General features: G+C 40.5%; 1 protein-coding gene and 1 long non-coding RNA gene across 6 annotated transcripts; one reads left to right on the forward strand and one right to left on the reverse strand.

Annotated features, from left to right (window-relative positions):
* Nucleotides 1–6,906: 6,906 nt before the first annotated feature.
* LOC114230132 (uncharacterized) lies at nt 6,907–17,954 on the reverse strand. 2 transcript variants are annotated; one of them, XR_003615987.2, is made up of 4 exons: nt 17,732–17,953; nt 16,960–17,101; nt 14,917–15,092; nt 6,907–8,736 (listed from the first exon to the last, which is right to left on the reverse strand). It is a non-coding gene; the product is annotated as an uncharacterized LOC114230132 (long non-coding RNA). The 2 variants fall into 2 exon arrangements; XR_008555871.1 differs by lacking the exon at nt 6,907–8,736 and adding an exon at nt 11,404–13,619 and having other exon boundaries at nt 17,732–17,954.
* Nucleotides 17,955–17,977: 23 nt separating this feature from the next.
* On the forward strand, nt 17,978–21,805 carry SMIM15 (small integral membrane protein 15). 4 transcript variants are annotated; one of them, XM_008161852.3, is made up of 3 exons: nt 17,978–18,117; nt 19,599–19,735; nt 20,643–21,805. In XM_008161852.3, the coding sequence occupies exon 3, from the start codon at nt 20,670–20,672 to the stop codon at nt 20,892–20,894; it is 225 nt and encodes a 74-aa protein (XP_008160074.1). In that variant the 5' UTR covers nt 17,978–18,117; nt 19,599–19,735; nt 20,643–20,669; the 3' UTR covers nt 20,895–21,805. The 4 variants fall into 4 exon arrangements, with proteins under 4 accessions (XP_008160074.1, XP_054571206.1, XP_054571205.1 ...); XM_054715231.1 differs by lacking the exon at nt 17,978–18,117 and adding an exon at nt 18,130–18,147; XM_054715230.1 differs by lacking the exon at nt 17,978–18,117 and adding an exon at nt 18,383–18,533.
* The last annotated feature ends 982 nt before the right edge of the window (nt 21,806–22,787 follow it).

The following is a 22,787-nucleotide window of genomic DNA, read 5'->3' on the forward strand; positions in this document are numbered from 1 at the left end:
ACAACCAAGGTACATGCCCTTGACCGGAATCGAACCTGGGACCTTTCAGTCTGCAGGCCGATGCTCTATCCACTGAGCCAAACCGGTTTCGGCTTTTTTGTTTTTTTTTTAATGGAGCAGAAGCAAATGCGTTCTAGGACAGAATGTAAACTTCACATATTAAAAAAGCATTGAAACAGAGGAGGGATAAAAATAACACCACCTTACATCTGTGATTAACTCAAATTTAAACCCCAGGCCTCCCAATTGCATGGCTCTTGTGCTTTCAACACACAACTGTCCTTGGTTTCCTTAAATTTTCATATGAAAAAAAAGAGAGTAATTTTAGTAAGAAACTGCAACATCTCATCTTTTGGCTTTAATAAGACAAACATGCATTCTCATTTACTTCTACCACCTTGCTCAAATGATTATGTGTAGAGTAAGTACTGAGTAAAAAAAATACACAGGTATTTCATTATTTTTTTTCCATCTCCATTTACCCCTTTTATACCTAACTCTTCCACCGCCACCCAACCCCATGGCCCCCACAATCACCAGGCATTTTCTTTTTTTTAATTTATCTTTGTTGTTGAAAGCATTACAGATGTTCCCCTTCTCCCCCTCATTGACTCCTTCTAGCCTGTTCCCCCCCCCCCCCCCGGCCCCCGCCTTCCCAGGCCTTCACACTATTGTCTGTCTCCATGGTTTACGCATACAAATTCTTTGGTTAATCTCTTCCCACCCACCCACCCCTGTTATCCCTCTCAGATTTATCAGTCTGTTCCATGTTTCTGTGTCTCTGGATCTAATTTGTTCATCAGTTTATTTTGTTCTTCAGATTCCACATGAGTGAGATCATGTGATACTTGTCTTTCTCTGACTGGCTTATTTCACTTAGCATAAAACTCTCCAGGTCCCTCCATGCTGTCTCAAAGGGTAAGAGATCCTTCATTTTTACGGCTAAATAGTATTCCACGGTGTAAATGTATCATAGCTTCTTTATCCACTCATCTACTGATGGGCACTTGGGCTGTTTGCAGATCTTTGCCATTGTAAATTGTGCTGCTATGAACACAGGGGTGCATATATCCTTTCTGACTGGTGCTTCGGGTTTCTTAGGGAATATTCCTCAAAGTGAGATCACTGGGTTAAATGGCAGTTCCATATTTAATTACCACAGGCATTTTCTAAGTAAACATTTCCCTGAAGATTTTCCTCTAACAAATATAAGGAATTAGATTGCAGTCATATGCCTTCTTTTCTTACACTTCAGCAGCAGTCAGTGACCAGAGGGAGGTAACCAAACTAAGATTAGGATCCAGAGCCTGAACAGAATAGTATAGATGGTTTTAATTGAACACTAAACCAGAAATTCAGTGTAAATGGTTTCTAAATCAAATAGGGTTTAAAATTAATTACTTATAGCAAGAAGCTTACTTGTTAATTCTTTAAAGATATTCAGATAATTTCAACCATCCAGCAGCTTCACTTACAATTTTTTTTTGTTAATCCTCACCCAGGGATATTTTTCCATTGATTTTTAGAGAGAGTAGAAGGGAGGGGGAGAAACACACAGAGAGAGAAATATAGATGTGAGAGATACATCGACTGGTTGCCTCCTGCACATGCCTTGACCAGGGCCAGGGATCGAGCCTGCAACTAAGGAACAAGGTGGTGCCCTTGACAGGAATTGAACACGCAACCTTTCAGAGTTGATTCTCTATCCACTAAGCCAAACCAGCCAGGGTTTAACTTGCAATTTTATTGCCTTTAATCTCTCAAGATACATACACACACACACACACACACACACACACACACACACACACTAGAGGCCTGGTGCACGAAATTCATGCACTGGGGGGTTGGTGGTGGTGGTGTCCCTCAGCCTGACCTGTGCCCTCTCACAGTCTGGGAGCCCTTGCCTAAGCCATCAGTTGGACATCCTTAGCGCTGCTGCGGAGGTGGGAGAGGCTCCCGCCACTGCCGCTGTGCTTGCCAGCCATGAGTCTGGCTTCTGGCTGAGCAATGCTCCCCCTGTGGGAGTGCACTGACCACCAGGGGGCAGCTCCCGCATTAAGCGTCTGTCCCCTAGTGGTCAGTGCACGTCACAGCGACAGGCCGTTCGCATATTAGCCTTTTATTCTATAGGATATAGCAAAATCATTGTTTTATTGGGTTACACTATTAGCTTTAAAATTTTACAGGCCAGCATGGTGGTTATTGGTAAAAATGCTAATTATGATAAAGGTATCAACTATGTATATTCAGTCCCTTTGAGTAAACAATTGTTACATCTAAAATCATGCTTCCTTCAGTTTGTGGGCAGGCAATGATTGATTATATAAATAAGCAATGAGCTGTATATATAAGGAAAATAAAATTTTAAATGCTTGTCTCAGTGTCAAACTGTGTTTCTTTAAACAAGGCGAATGGACAATTCTCACTCTGAGTTAGGTATTTTAAAGATGACTAACTCAAAGAAGGAATTCTAAAACAATCACCCAAAGCATGACAAAAATGTTACCCTAGTGGAGCAGTCTGATAAAACTAACAACATAAGTTTCTAGTATCTGAGACTGAAATAGAAAAAAATCAAATCTGAGATGCAGTTTTTGTTGTCAGGAAAAATTACAAATAAAAATTACTTTAAAAATTTGCTAATCAACTATGTTATAACCACCTGTAGTTTTGATGCTTAACTGTTGTCTGTCTGTGATTAAATTCCCTCTCATTCTGTGCCCCTGCTTAGGCTCAAAGTTGGCAAAATTGGTGAATCTGGACAGGAGAACCTCCCGCCAAGGGCAGGCAGGAGTCCATGAGAAGCCAGAGCTGTGCTCTCTTGCAGTCATGAAGTAGTTGTCTAAATCAGTGGTTCCCAAGCTTGTCTGCACATTGGAATCACCTGAGGAGTCAAAAATACTCATGTCCCACCCCAAGAAAGTGTGATTTAATTGGTCTGGGCAATGGAATTTTAAAGAGATCTCCAGGTGTTTCTAGTGTAGAGAAATTTACAAACAATTTTGTTGTTGTTGCTGTTAATCCTCACTTGATATTTTCCATTGATTTTTAGAGAGAGTATAAGGGAGCAGGGAGAGACAGAGAGAAACATTGATACAAGAAAGACACATCGAATGATTGCCTCCTGCACGCACCTGGGCCAAGGGCCAGGGCCGGGGTTCAAATCTGCAACCGAGGTACATGCCTTTGACTGGAATCGAACCCAGGACCCTTTAGTCTGAGGGCCGACGCTCTATCCACTGAGTCAAACCAGCTAGGGCTATACTAGTATTCTTTTATATTTTTACGTCCATTTTACCATACTTCCTATATCTTTCTCATGCCATTTCGGGATTTGTTATAGCCCATCATTGGAAGTACTACTTATTCTGGAATATTCCCACAACTGTAAATCCATGGAGGTAAACCAAGATCCCAAAGCAAAAAGTACAATATAATTATTTATCATTGTCAAAAGAATAAAAGTAGGAAGAATAAGGGCATGAATAATTTGAATTTCATAAAATGCTTCTTCACGACAAGATTACTAGTGTATGGATGGTTTTTCAAATCCATGTCCCAGAAACCTATTATTTGCCATCCTAAAAGCAGATGGAAGAATTAGAGAATGCTGCCTACAATAATCTGGGTTTAAGCAATGCTCTGGATTTGTGTGACCTGCTCCAGCTTTCCACTTTATCAGATGGAGTGGGGCAGCTGCTGGAACGAGGCATAAGGAATGGAGTCTTACACACAAATAAGGCTGTGGAGATACTAGGTTCATTAATGTTCTTGTTGGCAGGAATCAAAATGACTTAGAGGCAGCCAAGCAGAATTACAGGTTTGATTTACTTAAGAGATACATGTTATGCAGGCATCAGCATTTTTTTTACACCAGCCTCAAGGTGGGCTTGATGATGAGACAGTGCAATCCTCCTTTCACATTAAGAGTCAGTTGTATTTCCCTGTGGTGGAAAGCAAGAAAATAGTTTTTTTGGTTTTTTAAAATATATTTTATTGATTTTTTACGGAGAGGAAGGGAGAGGGATAGAGTTAGAAACATCGATGAGAGAGAAACATCGATCAGCTGCCTCCTGCACACCTCCTACTGGGGATGTGCCCGCAACCAAGGTACATGCCCTCAACCGGAATCGAACTCAGAACCCCTCAGTCCACAGGCCAACGCTCTATCCACTGAGCCAAACCGTTCAGGGCAAGAAAATAGTTTTAAAGGTTCAGAAGTGTCAGTTTATCAAAAGCATATAATGGGGCCTGGCTGGTGTGGTGCAGTGGTTGAGCACTGACCTATGTATGATCTAGGTCGTCATGAATGGATTCTCGGTCAGGGCACATGCCCAGGTTGCAGGCTGGATTCCCAGTGTAGGGAGTGCAGGAAGCAGTTGATCAATGATTCTCTCTCATCACTGATGTTTCTATCTTCCTCTTCCTCTCCCTTCCTCTCTGAAATCAATAAAAAATATTTTATAAAAAGCAAACAATGGGAATACTACATATCTTTGTTTCTTAAAATAAAAAAGCACCAACAATACATGGGCAGACTGAAACTAGAAAGCTCATGTCAGTGTCAGGGATTCATAATAAGAATGTGTAACTTTGCTCGGATACACCAGTTAACATGCTTTAAATAGACCAAAGTACTGAGCTGAGTGTGTTGCTCCTTTGAAATTAAAACAATGACCAGATCATAAAGAGGGTATGTGGATGTCACCATCTGAACCCTTCCCACCTCATGACACAATGTAATCTGATGTCAGTTCAAAATTCTACCAATAGCTGGGCAAACCAAGGCATTACTCACCGAAATGGGAAGAGAGGCAAAGGTGTCCAAGGAGAAACACGGGATGAGTGGGAAAAATAGTGAAAAGGAGCCTATGTGGTTCAATTGTGAAGGTTTCTTTGGTTTAGTGAAATAGGATGCTTTATAAAAGGCAATATAGCTAATTCTCAAGATCTCCCCGTCTTCTTGAAAGCTGACTGTAAATCACCAAAACACATGGAGACAAAACAGAAGCTATGTTCGTGATTACTTCCAAATACACAAAATCATCCACAAAGATGTGCTCTTTTGGCAAGTGACGTGTCAATTTGGTTTTCGTTTCTAGTACCAACAGCAACTAGTTGTTTCTTCTGAGGCTTTAGATTTAGATCTGAAACCGAACTGTTTATTTCCCTCTGTCTTCTGCTTTTGCTGCCCCCATGGTTGCTGCCAAAGTTACAGTCTAACACCCATACAATTGCCAAGCCTGAACCTGGCAGGCAACGTGGGCTCCTCCCTTTGCATTTCAGTGCTACCTCCCAGTCCTATATGTCCCCAACAGCAAATGAATCCTCCCTCTCCTCTTCATCCCTCCCGCCACCACCACAGGGCACGTCCTCATCCAAACTGATCTCTGGACCCTCATTCTGTGTTCTCTCAATACTCACCCTACCCTTCCAGAGTTTATTCCTTCCCTATTACTCAAATATGGACATATATTTCCCTGATTATTCTCTAACACTTTGTATCTTTACTGGTTAATTCCTTTGCCTGTAATGCTTACCCCCCTTCCCCCCGGCCTCATGTTCTAGCTGACTAGCTTTTACTTCCAGCTTCAGACTTGGCCTAACATCTCCTGTCAAACCTTTTCTTACTTTATCAAGCTGCATTAGGTGTTTCCTCTTCCGTGCTTCTTCTATCACGTGTGTGACTCCCCAAACATGTGCCACATTGTGGTCAGTGTGTTGACTTACTTGTCTTCTCTCCTAATCTGGGGATAAAGGGTGAGTTCTCTACCCCTGGCGCACAGAAGGGGCTTAATAAATTTATGCTAAATCAATAATTCTTCATCTACTTATGGGAATTGAAAAAATACTGAGGAACTTTGAAAAATTATGAGGCTTGGACCTCATTCCAGACCAACTTAAACTGAATTTTCTGGGGGCAAAGCTCAGGCACTTGTACTTCTTGAAAACTCTCTATTGAATTGAATATTGTTAGTGGTAGAAACCCACTGTGCTAAATTACTTATCTGGAAATGTTACCCTCTACTGTACCCTCCACCCCCCAGAGAAGTGTGAGGGTCTTTTGTGATTTTTTTAGAAAGGACACTGTATTAGTTATCTATGGCTGAGTAACAAATTACCCTTGCATTTAGCAGCTTGAAACAACCAACACTGATTATCTCACAGTCAATCTTGGTCAGGAATCGGGCAGAGAAGGGCCCAGGGTTTCTCACAAGCCTGTATTCATGGTGTCGGCAGAGGCTGCCTTCATCCCATGGTTAGACAGGGAAGAGCCTGCAGCCACCCTCACTCACACGGTTATGGAGGATTCTGTTCCTCACTGACTGTGGCCAGAAGCCATCCCCAGTTCCCCTGCCTGTCTGTAGGGCACCTTACAGCACAGCAACTGGCTTTCACTAAAGTGTGAGAGAAGGTGAGCAAGATGGAAGCCAGACTCTTTCTATAACTTAATCTTGGAAGTGACATCCCATCACTTTGGCCATATTCTATTCATCAAAAGCATGCTAGCCCAAACTCAATGGGAGGAAATGATACAAGGGCATGGATCCGGGAAGTGGGTACCATTGGGAGCCATTTTAGAAGCTGCCTACCACAGACATTTAATGATACCTGGCTAAAAAATTAACCTACCTTAAAGTTAAGAATCCCAACCAGACTGTCTTAGCATTGTAAAACTGATCCAACCTGCTTTAGCAGAGATGAACTAGAAGTAAACTGACAGGTGTACTTTCTAATAATAAATTTTTATTTTGTTTCATTAGTTGTTTCATCTAACTACAGATGCATTCATTTAAGGCCATTTGGACAAGATAATATCAAAGCAGGTCAGCTTGCATAATTCTAGCCTTCACATGGCCTTATGAATTAGGTCAATGTGCTTTTCAGATTAAAAGTGCCCTTCTTTCTTTTCCCAAACATTTTCTCAATTATACAAGTTCACAGAAAACAGGCCAGTTTAAGGATTTAACATATAATTTATTTTTAGTGGAGGGCAGGTAAACATAAAGGTACAATATAAAAAGAATAGGCAAGTCCATGTACTGACTTTATGCTGATGAGAGTAAACAATTTTAAGATTACCTCTCATTTTGGAGGGAGAAGCCAATGTATTGAATAACACTGAATATTGATTTCACTAACCAGAATTTAAGCCTATCAATACAAAAGGATTCATTCATCTTTGGATAACTTATCATTTAATGCTAAGATGGCAAGTTGAAATTGCTTAAAAATATTTAGCAAACTACACAAAGTATTAAAAGCAAAAAGAAATCCTTGTTAAGGCACAAATGACTTGCATCCTTAAACAAGATGTTGACAGCATATTTACACAAAACCCTGAACTTTTCTACTCAAGCTACAAAATGCCATCTCTCCAAAATTAATTAGTTTTTGGTACAGAAAGAAAGTGCTAGCCTTCCAGATAGAATACTGCCTTTGATAGCATGTTTTTCCTGGAATCATTTTCTAAATAATTGTTCAAAAATACTAGTAGCTCCTAAAGCCTGATGTGATTTTCAAAAGGATATGACCATAATGCAAGGTTATAAAAGATGTAATAGTAACTGAGAAATTGTGCTTTAAGTACTTTATGCATGGGCATAAGTGACTTATGAACAATCTATTGTAATTTGCTTTTAAAATGATTAAACAGCACCTTTGAGAGGAAATCTGCCCTTTCCTTCAGCTGAGCTGGCAATTCTTAGTGACATGATTATACTCACTAAGACCTGGAAGATAAAGCCATGATCAGCTACTGCTACCCAACAAAAGCAATTCTGTGTCAGCCACTATGAGTTACTGCAAACATGAGAACTGAAGCTACTGATCTGGACTGTTGAAGCTCTATAGCCTTTTAAACATTCATTCTCTGAGCCACCCAGTTTAAATAGTCTAGACATGCTTATTTGGGGCTTAAGTTTGAATTTATGAAACTAGCTTAAAAGATAGCTCAGTTGGCTGCCAAATTGAGAGATGGGTTGAAAACAGACGGGACACCTAAAAATCTGGTAAGTTTTCCTTTCACAGTAATGAGTTAGCAATCTAAAACAACTTTTCATGTATTCCAGCCTTGAGCAAATGAGTAAATACACTGAGGATAATGGCAATCAGGTTTCCTTCTGTTGAGGGAATTACCAAGATGAAAAAGGAAAACTAGGAAGTAGTGACAGACTGGAATTGAAGTTATCAGTATAAACTCGTGGTTTTCAACAGGTATAGAAGTAAATATAGATATTTGTATATATGTCTGCCTGCTGAGAGGGACTACAAGCAATGACACACCAGTAGCAATGAGAAAACTTAGCACTCAGCTTTTAGGTTCCTGAATTCCATTCTCCACAAAAAGCAAGCAGGGTTCCTTGGAAAAAAAAAAAAGGCTGCTTCGAGGGCCTCGGCAGGGAAAATACATGAATTTGGAACATGTGGCTGTACCACAAAGTAAGAAAGGACTCAAAGAATGATGAGGACATCATTTTTAGTGGCTCAGTTGGTTGGAGCATCGTCCGGTAAACCAAAAGGTTGCAGGTTTAATCCCTGGTTGAGTCATGTACAGGAGGCAACTGATCCATTTTCTCTCTCACATGGATGTTTCTCTCTCTCCCTCTCACTTCCTCTAAAATCAATAAAAATATATCCTCAGGTGAGGATTAAAATAAAGAATGATGAGAACACGACACAGTGGGGCTCTTGACACATACAGGACACATTCTGGGGCTCTCATCGTCAAATCTGGGAGAAATAGAACATTAAATAAACAATAATAGTAATGGATTTTAATGCTAGGAATCCATAAGTCCATCTGTTATTAATCAATCAATAAATAAATGTGGGAGAAGGGAAAACACTTTTATTGGAATGCCAATTAAAATATATCGGTAGAGCCCAGCTAGTGTGGCTCAGGGGTTTGAGTGTCAACCCAGGAATCAAGAGGTCACTGGTTTGATTCCTGGTTAAAGCACATGCCTGGGTTGGGGGCTCAATCCCCAGTGGGGGGGGGGAGGGTGTACAGGAGCCAGATGATCGATGATGTTTCTCTATCATCGATGTTTCTCTCTCTATCCCTCTCCTTTCCCTTTCTCTAAAAATCAATAAAAACATATAAGAAAGAATTATAAAGATTAAGATAATATAAAAAATATCCATAGGTAGAATGATGGAGTTAGAAAATTGGCCACTCACTTGGATAGGGACAGGGAGGAGGGGCAGGTTTAAGCATCTTGTGGTGAAGCATTCAGACTCTACAAGACCCAGTTACATTCCAAGAGCTGTTTTCCAATGGGCGTACAATTATCTGCTGCAGATGCATGTCCTTGCTCTAGAACCCCAGGGACCTGCATTATGATTCTCCCCTCTGGACTTGCCATAAGTTCCCACCACTGACACTACAGTCTGCTGGATCATGTGGTCCAAGTGTCAATCAGGGATGTTTGCCCTAAAGCCTGGAACTGTTGCAGAGCCCTTTCCTGCTCTGGGCCCCATTCAAAACTGGCATCCCTCAATGTCACTTGGTAGGTAAGTGAGAGCATTATTCCTAGTTATAGAATGTGTTGCCTCCAGAAGCAAAAGAGGCCTAACATAAGAAAAATATGCTTAAAAAGAAATGTAAGCATGCAGGTCAGGATGGATGCTAAACATGAATTTCTAATTTGGCTCTTGAGCTTCCTCACAATAAATCAAAGAGAGGCAAGACTCTTATCAAAAAGTGGTTTCCATACCCGAAACCATGAAAGTCCTAAAAGAAAACTCCCTGACATTGCTCTTATTTTTTGGATAGATCTCCTTGGGCAAGGGAAACAAAGGAAAAAAAATAAACAAATGGGACTACATCAAACTAAAAAGTTATTGCACAGTGTAAGAAACCATCAACATAATGAAAAGACAACGTACTGGATGGGAGAAGATAAGATAGTTGCCAATAAAACATCTGATAACGGGTTAATAATTAAAATAAAAAACTCATACAACTTAACACCAAAAAAACTAACAACCTGATTAAAAAATTGGCAGAGGACCTGACTAGACAGTTATCCAAAGACATACAGATGGCTAATAGACATATGGAAGGATGCTCAACACCACTAATCATCAGAGAAATTAAAACCTCAATGAGATATCACCTCCTACCTGTCAGAATGGCTATCATCAATAAGTCAGCAAAAAACAAGTGTTGGCAAGGATGTGAAGAAAAGGGAACCCTCACATACTGTTTGGTGGGATTGAAAATAGGTGCAGCCACTATGGAAAACAGTATGAAAGTTACTGAAAAAATAAAAAATAGAACTACTACATAATACAGCAATCCCAATTCTGGGTATTTATATGAAGAAAGCTAAAATACTAATTTGTAAATATAAATATATATGGACTTCTATGTTCGCTGCACCATTATTTAAAATAGCCAAGCTTGCCCTGACTGGTTTGGCTCAGTGGATAGAGTCGGCCTGCGGACTGTAAGGGTCCCGGGTTCGATTCCGGTCAAGGGCATGTACCTTGGTTGCGGGCACATCCCCAGTAGGAGGGTGTGCAGGAGGCAGCTGGTCGATGTTTCTCTCTCATCGATGTTTCTAACTCTCTATCCCTCTCTCTTCCTCTCTGTAAAAAGTCAATAAAATATATTAAAAAAAAAATAGCCAAGCTTGCCCTGACTGGTTTGTCTCAGTGGGATAGAATGTCGGCCTGCAGACTGTAAGGGTCCCAGGTTCGATTCCGGTCAAGGGCATCTACCTTGGTTGCGGGCACATCCCCAGTAGGAGGTGTGCAAGAGGCAGCTGATCGATGTTTCTCTCTCATCAATGTTTCTAACTATCCCTCTCCCTTCCTCTCTGCAAAAAAATCAATAAAATATATATTTTTTAAAAAATAGCCAAGCTATAGAGACAACCTAAGTGTGCATTAGTAGATGGGTGGATAAAAAAGCTGTGGTACATTTACATAATGGAATATTACTTGGCCATAAAAAAGTGACAACTTGCCATGTGCAACAACATGGATGAACTCAGAGGGAATTATGCTGAGTAAAGTAAATCAAACAAACGAACAAACAAACAAAAAGACAAATACTATATGATTTCACATAAACAATGAAAACAGAAACAAACTCGTAGATACAGAGAACAAATTGATGGTTGTCAGATGGAGCAAGATTAGATGAATGGGTGAAAAACAAAAAAGGGATTAAGAAGTACAAACTGCCAGTTGTAAAAATAGTCATAGGGATATAAAGTACATAGGGAATATAGTCAATAATATAAAGAGCATAGGGAATCTAGTCAATAATACTGTAATAATTATATAGGGTGTCAGATGAGTACTAGACTTGGGATGATCACTTTGTAAGGTATATAAATGTCTAATCACTATATTGTACACCAGAAACTAATATAATTGTATGTCAATTTTAATTGAAATATACATTTACAAATGAAATGAAAACAATTTTTTAGTGGCTTCCAGAACTTTTTTATAATAACACTCTAGCCTATCTTAAATGGGATTTTATATAAAGGGTACCATATGACACAAAGGACAATGTTTTTGAAAATACAGCAAATACGATTAACATGTTTTATATCGTTACTTCCAATAGTTTGCTTAGGTGAAGGTCAAAGTTGTCAAATTAAAATGCTACCTAATGAAGGTGATATTGCTTGAGCTGTTTTTGCAATACATATTGCTTTTACACTAAAAATTCTTATACCATATGGGTTAGTTTTTCCAATTGGACAATAGTTCTTATTTAAATCTTTAGGACACCTTAGAATAGAAATAACAGATGACTTGACATGACTAGTATAATTACATCATTTAGAGGTAGGCCTAATAATTGAACCTCTAGACTCAGCAGGAAAGCTTAGTGTTTCTCAGAACTTTAATAGAACTGCAAACCAAAGCTTCAGATGTATTTGCTAAAAATTTTACCCCCTCAAAAGAGTAGCCTTTTCTCTATAGGGAATTAGTGTGCTCCAAGTACATATATAGTACATTCTGGAGATAGAGAATTGTAAAGGTAAACAGTTTGTGTTAAAAAGCAGAAACACCCAATTTTCAGTATTAAGTGAAAATAATTCTGTAAACTAAAAGCAGTAACATATAAACTACCTGTACTGACTGTGCATAAACACACTGAAATGTTTCTAAAGTGTGTGGAAAAGGCCAGGGACAGAAAGGAATAATCAACCAGAGCAGCATCTGCTATCTAGTTCCAGTATTTCTTCTGCAATCCACATTTGGAATCATAAAGCTGGAAATATCTAGACAGGTCATCTAGCCTGCATATACACTCATAGCCCATTTTCAAAGATCTCTGTTTAGATCTCCAGTATAGCTTGTTTGTATCTTATTTCTCAGCACCTACGGTCTAGGACAAATTACCTTTATCTTATCAATGAAGATGATGAATCACTACATTCCTAGTACACACTTTTACATACTTGGAAATCTTTAAGCAACTAGTCTTCTTTCATTAACAAGATAATCACAATTCTTTTTACCTTTCCCCACACATCTTATTTGCTAACCTTGAGACCCTTCTTACTGAGGCATCCCTTATTACTTTCCAAACCTGTTGCAACAGTTTGGTACTTTAATATGAGCTTCACAACTCCCCAGGGTTTAGATTATTTCATGATTCGTTCAAACACTAACAGTTTCATTTTTAAGTAGCAATGCTATAACTTGGAATCAATTATTCAAAACAATATTCTTGGTTCTGGGTTAACTGATCTCATATAACTTACAATCTAGTAGGAAAAACAGACATTAAATCAGTAAGCAAATAGATGTCAAAATGAGGTATTGTGAAAAAAAGGAAAAAAAAGAAATACGGGTAGAGAGGGGTTTTGTGAGGAGGAAGGAAGGCAGTAGCCATGCAAAAATATGAAACTAATGTTACAAGCAATTTTTGGCTAAAGTGGTCTAACTAGTTATCCTGCTATATATGTGTATGCATTCCTTCTGAATTAGATAACATTGCACTGCTCCCTGCTGAATCTTCTCGTTCCTGCTTACATGTTCAAAATGTTGAACATGTAAGAAAGCTCTCAAAATGTTTAGTCAGGTCTAGATCTAAAAGATAGAAAACTAATTCTATCTTTTAAAAGTATTTCATTACCTCCTTAACTGGTATATCACGTAAGTTTTCAAGAATGCCTTCTAATTTAACCTTTTGCACTCGGATGTCGAGGGTGACTCAACACGGTTAGCATTAGAATAAAGGAATCGAGAAAAAAGCAAGCGAGTGCAAAGGGTTAAACAAGTATTTCATAATGTTAGCTAATTATTTAAATTACATTTAACAATGGATGAAAAGTAACAACATTTGAAAAAAAGTTCTTTGTGTTACTGGATAGACCTAAAAGACCTTTCTAGAAAATAATAACTTGGTGAAGCTTTATAAGCAAAACAGGCTGAAAGCAAACTGGCAGAGTAGGACCCATTCAGAAGACAAGACGGAGGAGACGACGGAATCACTGATCAGCTGCTCGAATAGCGAAAGGCCCGATACAGAAGTTAGAGGTTGGCAGGTCAAATATGTGAGATGAAGCGGCAAATCCACTATCAAGGATGGAGAATCTTCTGCACCTCAACAGCTCTTTGAGACATGCTGCCACCACCTGGGCAGTAGGCAATTTTGAAGTATAGGAAGATTTCAGTTGTGATTATCAGTTAATCAACAATTACAGAGTCAAAACGCACACTTTTCATTTTATAAAATTATCATATTTTTTTGCCAAGTCTTCGGACATTAAAAAAATGGCAGAGATTTAGGCAGATGTGCTTAGAATCTTGCTGTACTTTTTTTTTTTTTTTTTAGAGAGAGAGGGGGAGAGGAACAGAGAGATGGAAACCTCCATTAGAGAGAGATATCGATCTGCTGCCTCCTGCACACCCCCTACTGGGGATCGAGCCCGCAACGCGGGCATGTGCCCTGATCAGGAATTGAACCAGGAACCTCCTGGTTCATGGGTCGACACTCAACCATTGAGCCACACCAGCAGGGCCCTGCAGTACTTTTAAAGTCTCTGGTTCCTTATCTGTAAAATGGATATAAGAATACTATCTCGGGGGGTTGTTTAGTCTCAGGATTCGTGATAATAGATGTGAAGCATCTAGCTCAGTACCTGGCACACAGTAACAACTCAATAAATACCTTTAAAAATTATTCTTCTTCAGTATGATCTTCCAAATAGCACTAAAACTTGATTATTACTTTTTTTAATCACAGAAATATGCCTATTAAGAAATGTATTTACATTGTGTATCTATGAAAGAAAAAACTCACAATATAAAAAAAGACTTAGGGAAGAAACCAATTCCATCAAAATAAGTCAAATATGTAGTGTTGCTGCAGGGAAATAAGCACAAAATGTTGAAAGCTCTCAAAATGTTTAGTCAGGTCTAGCTCATTACAAGTGAATCTTATTCAGGTTTCACTCATTCACAGTTTTGACACGAGTCAGGGTAAAATGTAACTTTGTACCATACAAAGAAAATACTTATAAACAAACACATGACAATGACTAGGAATTAACTTTTTAAGAGAAAAAAACTGTTACAATTCTGTAAGATTCCATTTTCAAAATATAATTGCAATAGAGCAGCGATTTTCAGCCTTTTTCATCTCATGGCACACATAAACTAACTAGAGACCTGGTGCACAAATTCATGCACAGGTGGGGTCCATTGGGGTGGCCTGCGGAGATCAGGCCCCAGCTTGCGCCCCCAGCCTCGCAGCCCCACCTGGCACCCTGCCGTGGCCTGGCGCCGCTCCATCATCCATCTGCGGGGCGATTGATCAGGGCCAGGCCCCCACACCTGGCTCCCTCAGCTCCTGGGAGCCGGCCCGCCCCCCGTTGCTGTGACTCAATCGGCCCCGCTCGCAACCCCCTTGACCTGGTGCTGCCCGCTCACCTGCTCCACCATCCCACTGCGGTCCCGCTCTTGTCGGGGGCCCATCGGGGCTGGCAGCACCTCCATTGCCGCCCGCTGCCAGCGCCGTGTCTGCCGACGTCTGCCATGTTCCGTGCCGTCCCCTGGTGGTCAGTGCACGTCATAATGAGCGGTTGAACTCCAGGTCGAATGACCGCCTGAGGGGCAATTTGCATATTAGGCATTTATTATATAGGATTACTAAAATTCTGCAACACAATAAAAAATATGTTTTTGCTCATCTGACAAAATTTTCAAAAGGTGTAGTTTTGACTCATTCACACCAGACAGCCATTGTTGTGTTGGCTGTTGTCATTTTTTTCATTTAGCAATCTAAGGGAAAAGAGGTCAGTGCCCCTGACTACAGTCAGGTACTGCATGTTTTAAAAATTCTTGTGGCGCACTGGTTGAAATCACCAGGTAGCTCAGTTGGCTGGAGCATCACCCCAATATGCCAAGGTTGTGGAACAACAACAAAAATGGATGTTTCTTTCGCTTTCTCTCTCTCCCTTCCTCTCTCTCTCTCTCTCAAATCAATTCCTATGCAAAGACAAACCCTACTTAATTAAAAGTGTAAGGTTTAGTTAATTTGGTTAGTTACATGGATACAGTTTTAGTTCTTAAAAATAAATACAGGCAGACCTCATTCCCTTGTTATTCTAAGCTGGTATTCTGGAAGATATTTGAGAGAGAATTAAAACCCATTTAAGGACTTTTTCAAATTAAGAACAAGACCTTAACAAAACTGGCTATGATGTTTCCACTAAGTTCCTTACTCTGCATTGCTTATGAAGCATAAGTCAGAAAAATGGCCAAATCCAGTTCAACTGACAGAATTTGAAAGTGGAAAGAACACCAGTGCTAACTAGTATACTTTCGAGAAACAGAAGGGGCGGCTCAGAGTGACTTAGAGCAGGGGTCCTCAAACTACGGCCCGCCGAGGACATTTATCCGGCCCGCCGGGTGTTTTTGCCACCGCTGCCTGTCCTGCTTAGCAGCCGACTTAGCAGTGTGCATAGGAATTTGTTCATAGTTTTTTTTAAAACTATAGTCCGGCCCTCCAACGGTCTGAGGGACAGTGAACTGGCCCCCTGTTTAAAAAGTTTGAGGACCCCTGACTTAGAGTATACATGATCAGCAGAGACAAGTGAATCTCAACTCACAAACTGACTCTCACTACAGAAAGAACCAATCTTGACACTGCCTCTCATTCAGGCAATGCAGGTTGCAACAGGAACTCAGCAGTGGCAACTCTATGCCATACCCGGGCTTGCAGCCTGCCCTGGACCTGGAAGCTAGCTCAGTAACCTTAAACTGTGAAGGCATGGTCGAACACTAGAGCCAAAGAGCTACAGAGGCTTTCTCATGCACTTTTCTTTTTTAAAAAATATATTTCTTTTTTTTAAAAATATATTTTATTGATTTTTTACAGAGAGGAAGGGAGAGGGATAGAGAGTTAGAAACATCGATGAGAGAGAAACATCGATCAGCTACCTCCTGCACACCCCCTACTGGGGATGTGCCTGCAACCAAGGTACATGCCCTTGACCGGAATTGAACCTGGGACCTTTCAGTCCGCAGGCCGACGCTCTATGAGCCAAAGCGGCCAGGGCTAAATATATTTCTTTATTGATTTCAGAGAGGAAGGAAGAGGGGGAGAGAGAGAGAAACATCAATGATGACAGAGAATCATTGATTGGCTGCCTCCTCCTGCACGCCCCCTACTGGGGATCGAGCCCACAACCCGGACATGTACCCTTGGCCGGAATCGAACCTGGGACCCTTCAGTCCGCAGGTCAATGCTCTATCCACTGAGCAAAACCAGCTAGGGCTCTCATGCACTTTTCCCTCTGGCCCAGGACTCCTGTGTGTCTAACAAGGGATGCCGCAGACCAAACTATTGGGGAGACAGTAATTGGGAACACTGTCTCTCCTTGGCCTCTGGAATGAAGGTGGTTAAAATAAATTCTGACCCCCTCCTGGAATTCCTACTTGGACAAGTTTTAAAAATTCACATAAAGTTACCTCCAGCAAGTAGTTTTCAGTAAACACTCGCAGTCACTCCAGGGACTGACGCTGCTTTTTCTGGCTACGACAGGTACAGGCTACGTCCAAGTAGCTTTGAAACCATCATCCAAGTTTTCGAACAAGGATAAGAAAACAACTGCTGCTAATAAAACATACAAACATTAACATATACCCAACGAACACTACTTCAGGTCATTAGATGATTTGCCAAGAGCCTGTTCCCTGGTAAATAATAGTTCCTGTTGTTATACCTAAACTAGTTATGCATGTTACAGCTTGCTCCTCAAGGAGTACATTCTATAGTCTTTCAAGAATAAAATCCTGCTTTATTTGTCATCCAACAGCGAAGAGGTCTTGCAACATTTGCAGGAGTCAAACAGCGCAGTTCAGTGCAAGCAATCTCAAAATTTGGTCCCCAACCAAACCAGAGCTAGTCTCTCCGTTTCTGCAGGTTAGAAGACAATATTAACTCGCTCCTGCTTGTTGACTTTTGCATCCCTTTTATTTGTGTACTGAAAGAACAAGTGCCTCTGTGGGAACTCTATGCAGTTTAATTATTTATCGTTTACTTTGGGCAAATATCGATCCTTCTTTTGTGAAATGAGTTAGGTTCTTAAATTAAAAACAAACAGCAAAAAGTCCTCACACAGCCCGGCTGCATTTTCCCTTAGTAACAAGATTCGGTGCATCCACCAGGGTCCAACGGTTTCTCTGCCTCCTCTACGTGAGGCTTGAACTACGGCTAAAGGAGTCGTGGTGTGACCCTCACCTTGGCTCTGGGCGGCGGGTGGGGACCAACGCCTTTCTCGCCGCCGCTCTTAGGTCGGAGTTTCCAGGGGCCCCAGACCGCCCCCCACCTCAGCCCTCCCCCGCTGCCTCCAGCAGGGGTGGGGCTGTTCCCGGCCTCGGGGCAAAGGGAGAGGCGCAGAGGTCCCGACCCGCTCCCGAGGGCCAGTCCCACCCACGCGGCCTCACCCACCGCCCCCGGACACCCCGCCCCCGCCCCGCGCCCTGGAAGCCGAGGTCCCGGGCCGCACGCGGCGGCCGCGCAGCCGGAAACTGGCCCCTCGGCTCCCTCGGGCCGGATCCGGACCCGGCCGACCTGTGGGCGGGGCGGGGAAGCGGGGCTTCCGCCTTCCTGCTTCCGGCCTGGCGGTGAGTTGGGAGTTGGGGTCCGAGTCCAAGGTCCGGGGCGCGATGCGGGGGATGCTTTGGGCCGCTCGCGGGGGTTCGGCCCTGGCGCCTGGCGGAGGCTGCCGCGGCCCGGGGGGCGCGAGGGGTGGCGGGGCCTCCCCCGGTGCCCCCGGACGACCGCTCCGCGAGTCCCGCAGGGCCCGCACTAGCCGGGGCCGGAAAGGGTCGGGTGAACGGGGGCCCAAGGGACCGGGTGGGGGAACGAGGGAGGAACGAGCGAGAGGGAGCCCCCGGGAGGAGGTGGGAGTGCGGAGGCGGTGAAGGGCCGTCGGCTGCAGCGCCGGGCGCGGCTCTGGCCGGAGACCAGCCCGGTGAACCCCTAACGGAAGAAGCAAAGAGTAACATTTGTTCCTGAAAGTGTGGGACGCTCACGGGAGGTGTGTGGCCTGTGGACTGGAGCTCCTTTCTTTGTGTTGATGGGAGAACTTTGCCACATCCAGGCCCTTCACTCCTGCTTTGTTCGTTATGGCCAAGTTCCTTCCTCCCTGAGCTTTGCACTGGTGGAGTCATTGCTGGGCTGAAGTTGAAACGGGCGGACGTCTGTAGAGCCTCGTTCCGACGGCGGGCGGGGTGGGCAGGTGAGCTAGGATAGTTCACAAGTCTTAGGCACTCGACTGTGTGTTCAGTTCAAAATAGGAAGAAGTCGTAGGCTGTAATTAAAACCAGTCGAAATAGTTTTCTTGAAGTGATGGGATTGGGGGTGATTTATATCTTGTTTTGGTTATCTTTGATTCTTCTATGGAGAATACGAATCGTGTAATAGGGAGAGAAAAAAAAACTTTAAAGCTCAAGGTGAGGTGTTTGATTTTGTAATTAATGTACCTAATCCTATAAATAAGTAGTCGACGACATATTTAGTATAAAAAGTTCAAGATGTAGCAATGGATACACTATAACACCAGTGAGCTAACATCTTTTTATGTCACTAAATTATAAAATTCATAATTGTATTGTTGAAATAAGCTATTTTAGTAAAATAGCTCCAGTAATTAGGATTTTCTTATAGGGCATTTGCAGTTGTAGTAATTACTTCTTTCTAATTAGGAAGAAAGAAATCGATATTAGATGTCTATAATGTGCCAGGCAATTTTAGGTGTCATTTTTAGGTTGCATATCTAGTATTTAGAAATTTTTCATTTAAAAAAATAATTTTATTGATTTTTTTACAGAGAGGAAGGGAGAGGGATAGAGAGTTAGAAACATTGATGAGAGAGAAACATCGATCAGCTGCCTCCTGCACACCTCCCACTGGGGATGTGCCCGCAACCAAGGTACTTGCCCTTGACCGAAATCTAACCTGGGACCCTTCAGTCCGCAGGCCAATGCTCTATCCACTGAGCCAAACCGGTCAGGGCATAGAAATTTTTCATTTAAAATTGTATTATAATTATCCTGAAATTTGTGATTTAAATTTTGTTTTTTATTCTTTTCAACCCATCCAGCATATAGAATTTAAACCTTCTCTCAGAAGTGTGTAGCAGAGCTACAGAAGACGACAACCAACCAGGGGTCATCCATCTGAAATTGTAATTGGCTCACTAATCCAGGACAAAGTTAGAGATCACAACTCAAGCATAAGGTAGATAATTTTTTAAATTCCAACTGAAATTGTAAGTGACTGTATATATACCCATTCCTACCAAGGTATTCTAATTCTCCACTTTGAATAGAGGTTGACACAAATGTGAAAGGTAGAAAAGCCTCTAGGGCAAAATAAAAAATGACACTCAAATCCACACTTTCCTCATTTGCCAGATGGCCCTCCCTTATCAATTCAAAAGGGAACAAAATCCATGGCACCTGTCATGGTTAATTTTCCCATTATTAAATATATTCTCAATGATTAAATTATGTCTTCAAGTAGGAGTCCTCACAGCTGAAAGAGGGCATAAAATAGCATGTCACATTTTGCTTATATCTCTTTGCATATGAATGGATAGTATTGTAGCTTCTTTTTACTCCTTGAAATGGCCATCCATTATCTCTCCTACTCCAAGCATTTGTTGTACTCTGGCTTGTCTTTTTCAAACACCCAAGTTGATGATTTGTATTTTTGTTAATTAACACTTAATAGTACTAAGGCTATGTAAACAAACAAACAAACAAAAACCCCAAAACAAATGGGACTTAGCTGTTTCCTGGAATGAGTATATAAGACTCAAAATTCTTATAAAACTTTGCAGCTAAATAAAGTTTATCTTGAATATAGGCAGCATGTGAGAATGCATAGCCTTTATGACAGATTCCACATGGATTTTACTTTTATCTTCTATACCTTCACATCTTTTAAGTGTCAGTTTTCTTATTGTCCTAGTTGAATTATTCTTTCTTAACTGGAGATATTAGTCTATTAAAATAGTACTAATTAGTCCTTTTAAAAAACAACTAATGAGTGATAATGGAATTCTGAGTTAACTGATTGTATAATGTAACTTTTTCAAAATTTGATTAACTACATATTCTTTTCTCTTGTTCTCTCCTTCCAGTCTCCTTTTCCTAACACTGCTACAAAGATGTTTGACATAAAGGCTTGGGCTGAGTATGTTGTGGAATGGGCTGCAAAGGATCCATATGGCTTCCTTACAACAGTTATTTTGGCCCTTACTCCATTGTTTCTAGCAAGTGCTGTACTGTCCTGGAAACTGGCCAAGATGATTGAGGCCAGGGAAAAGGAGCAAAAGAAAAAACAAAAACGCCAAGAAAATATTGCAAAAGCTAAACGACTGAAAAAGGATTGAAGGAATGAACAGGCTCTGCAACCAGAGGAAACTCATTTGGGAAATTATGCAGCTTTGGAAGGACCCTGTAAAGTTTCTCTTCTGGATTTATGATAGTATTTAATAAACGAAGCCTGAGCATATGGAAGAATCATGTTCTGACCGCTACTGTAGCAACGTTTAGGCTTCTGTATAGAAGTCTGTTGACAGTTATTTATTATGCCAAAAATGCTTTATAACCGACTTAGTCATTTGCCATTTTGCAGCTTAATACATCCTGTGGAGAAAAAATGGCTTTAGATTATGAACTCTTCAAATACTGCCTCAAAAAGGGTCCTGTTCTGGACAAAGGAAACTAAGAATGTAAAAATGAGAACTGTCCTGAGGTGAAAAGTATGTTTTGGCTTAAAAAGAGATACCGCATATTAATTACATCTTTTGTCATTATTGCTTATATCTTAGCATCATTTCTGGCTTTCTCAAAGCAAAATATTATTAATCAGTGAGTACTTCGTTTTCTACATTTTCCTCATTCTAGCCTTTGAGAGACTGGTAATTATCAGACATTCTGCCTTTTTAAAAATCTAATTTTATGAAAAATTCATCCTGATTGTATAGAGTACCACCTACTAACAATTTTTGTACGTATGAATGCTGTCATTTACTTAGAGATGACTTGTTGACTAGAGTAACACTGTGATTTAAAGCTTGCAGTAAAAATGCCAACCCTTGTAGTACTTTGGAACCAGTTTATTCTTACTTGTGCTAAGAAGAAATGTGAAGTAGTTAAAATGTCTTATGTGATAATTTGCTGATTATATGAATACCACTTTTAACTTTTCCATTTTTTGAACTCATGTAGTGATGTTCTATAATTTTTGATCAAACAAGTTCATGGTGAAAATTAAAATTTCAATTTTGTTTTCAAGGAACGCTAAAAGAGTAAGTCATATTTCATAAGTTAAATGAATGGTCCAATAATTTTACTTGCTATCAGTATTTAATAGCTCATTAATATTTTCCTCATCCTAATAATGAATTCTAAATTACAGAAATTATCCAACAGCTTTAATTTAAAAATGAAAGTAGATATTGAAATAAAATTGATACTTTTTTATAAGGAGGTCCTAGGGTTTTAGATTTTTTTGGGGGAAGGGGTATTAAATAATTCAAGTTAGTTATGTTATGAAAGTTAGACTTTTCAAAGGATTATGAATTTCATTTGTAAAAGTTGAGGCTAATGTTTCTCAAATGACAACCTAAGGACCCCAAGAATGGTTTATGGACTGGTATGAACAATACTACCACTATTTTAGGTTGTCAGTTCCTACTTGATGCCATTGTAAACATCACATTGCAACCCTAGGCACTGAAATAATCCAGTGTTTAGTTATGAGATATAAATTCAGGTGGTCAAGATATGCTTTTTGTATTATTGAAATGAAAACAATACTTTAAAAAATGCTTAGGTATAACTACTGACCCTGGTGTGTCTGCAGAAGCCAGTTTAAGAAAAAACTAGGTTAAGATAGGTCTTTTGGGTTTCTGCCATCAAGTTGTTCACAAAAGGAATTTATATACATAGGTCTCACTTATGGCCACATTTTAGAGTAAAAATACTATCGCAAAAGAAATATTCCTCTTAATTCTCAGTTATCTATTAAAGCTGAGGTTTCATTGGTTCTGTTGTGATAATTTAAGGGTATTAATTTAACTGAAATATGTTTTTTTATAATTTCTTTTAAAGTCTTAAACACATGCCAATTTTATATTTGTTTGGCATATGGTATTTGTTGTTTCTTTAGCTTTTCCCAACACTTAGGAAGCCTTTTTATACATGTAAGATCAATAGGTTTTAGAATATTTGTGTCTGTATCTTTGTGTATATGTGTGTGTGTGTGTGTGTGTGTGTGT

This window comes from Eptesicus fuscus, chromosome 4 (assembly GCF_027574615.1).
Source record: "Eptesicus fuscus isolate TK198812 chromosome 4, DD_ASM_mEF_20220401, whole genome shotgun sequence".
Lineage (NCBI taxonomy): Eukaryota > Metazoa > Chordata > Mammalia > Chiroptera > Vespertilionidae > Eptesicus > Eptesicus fuscus.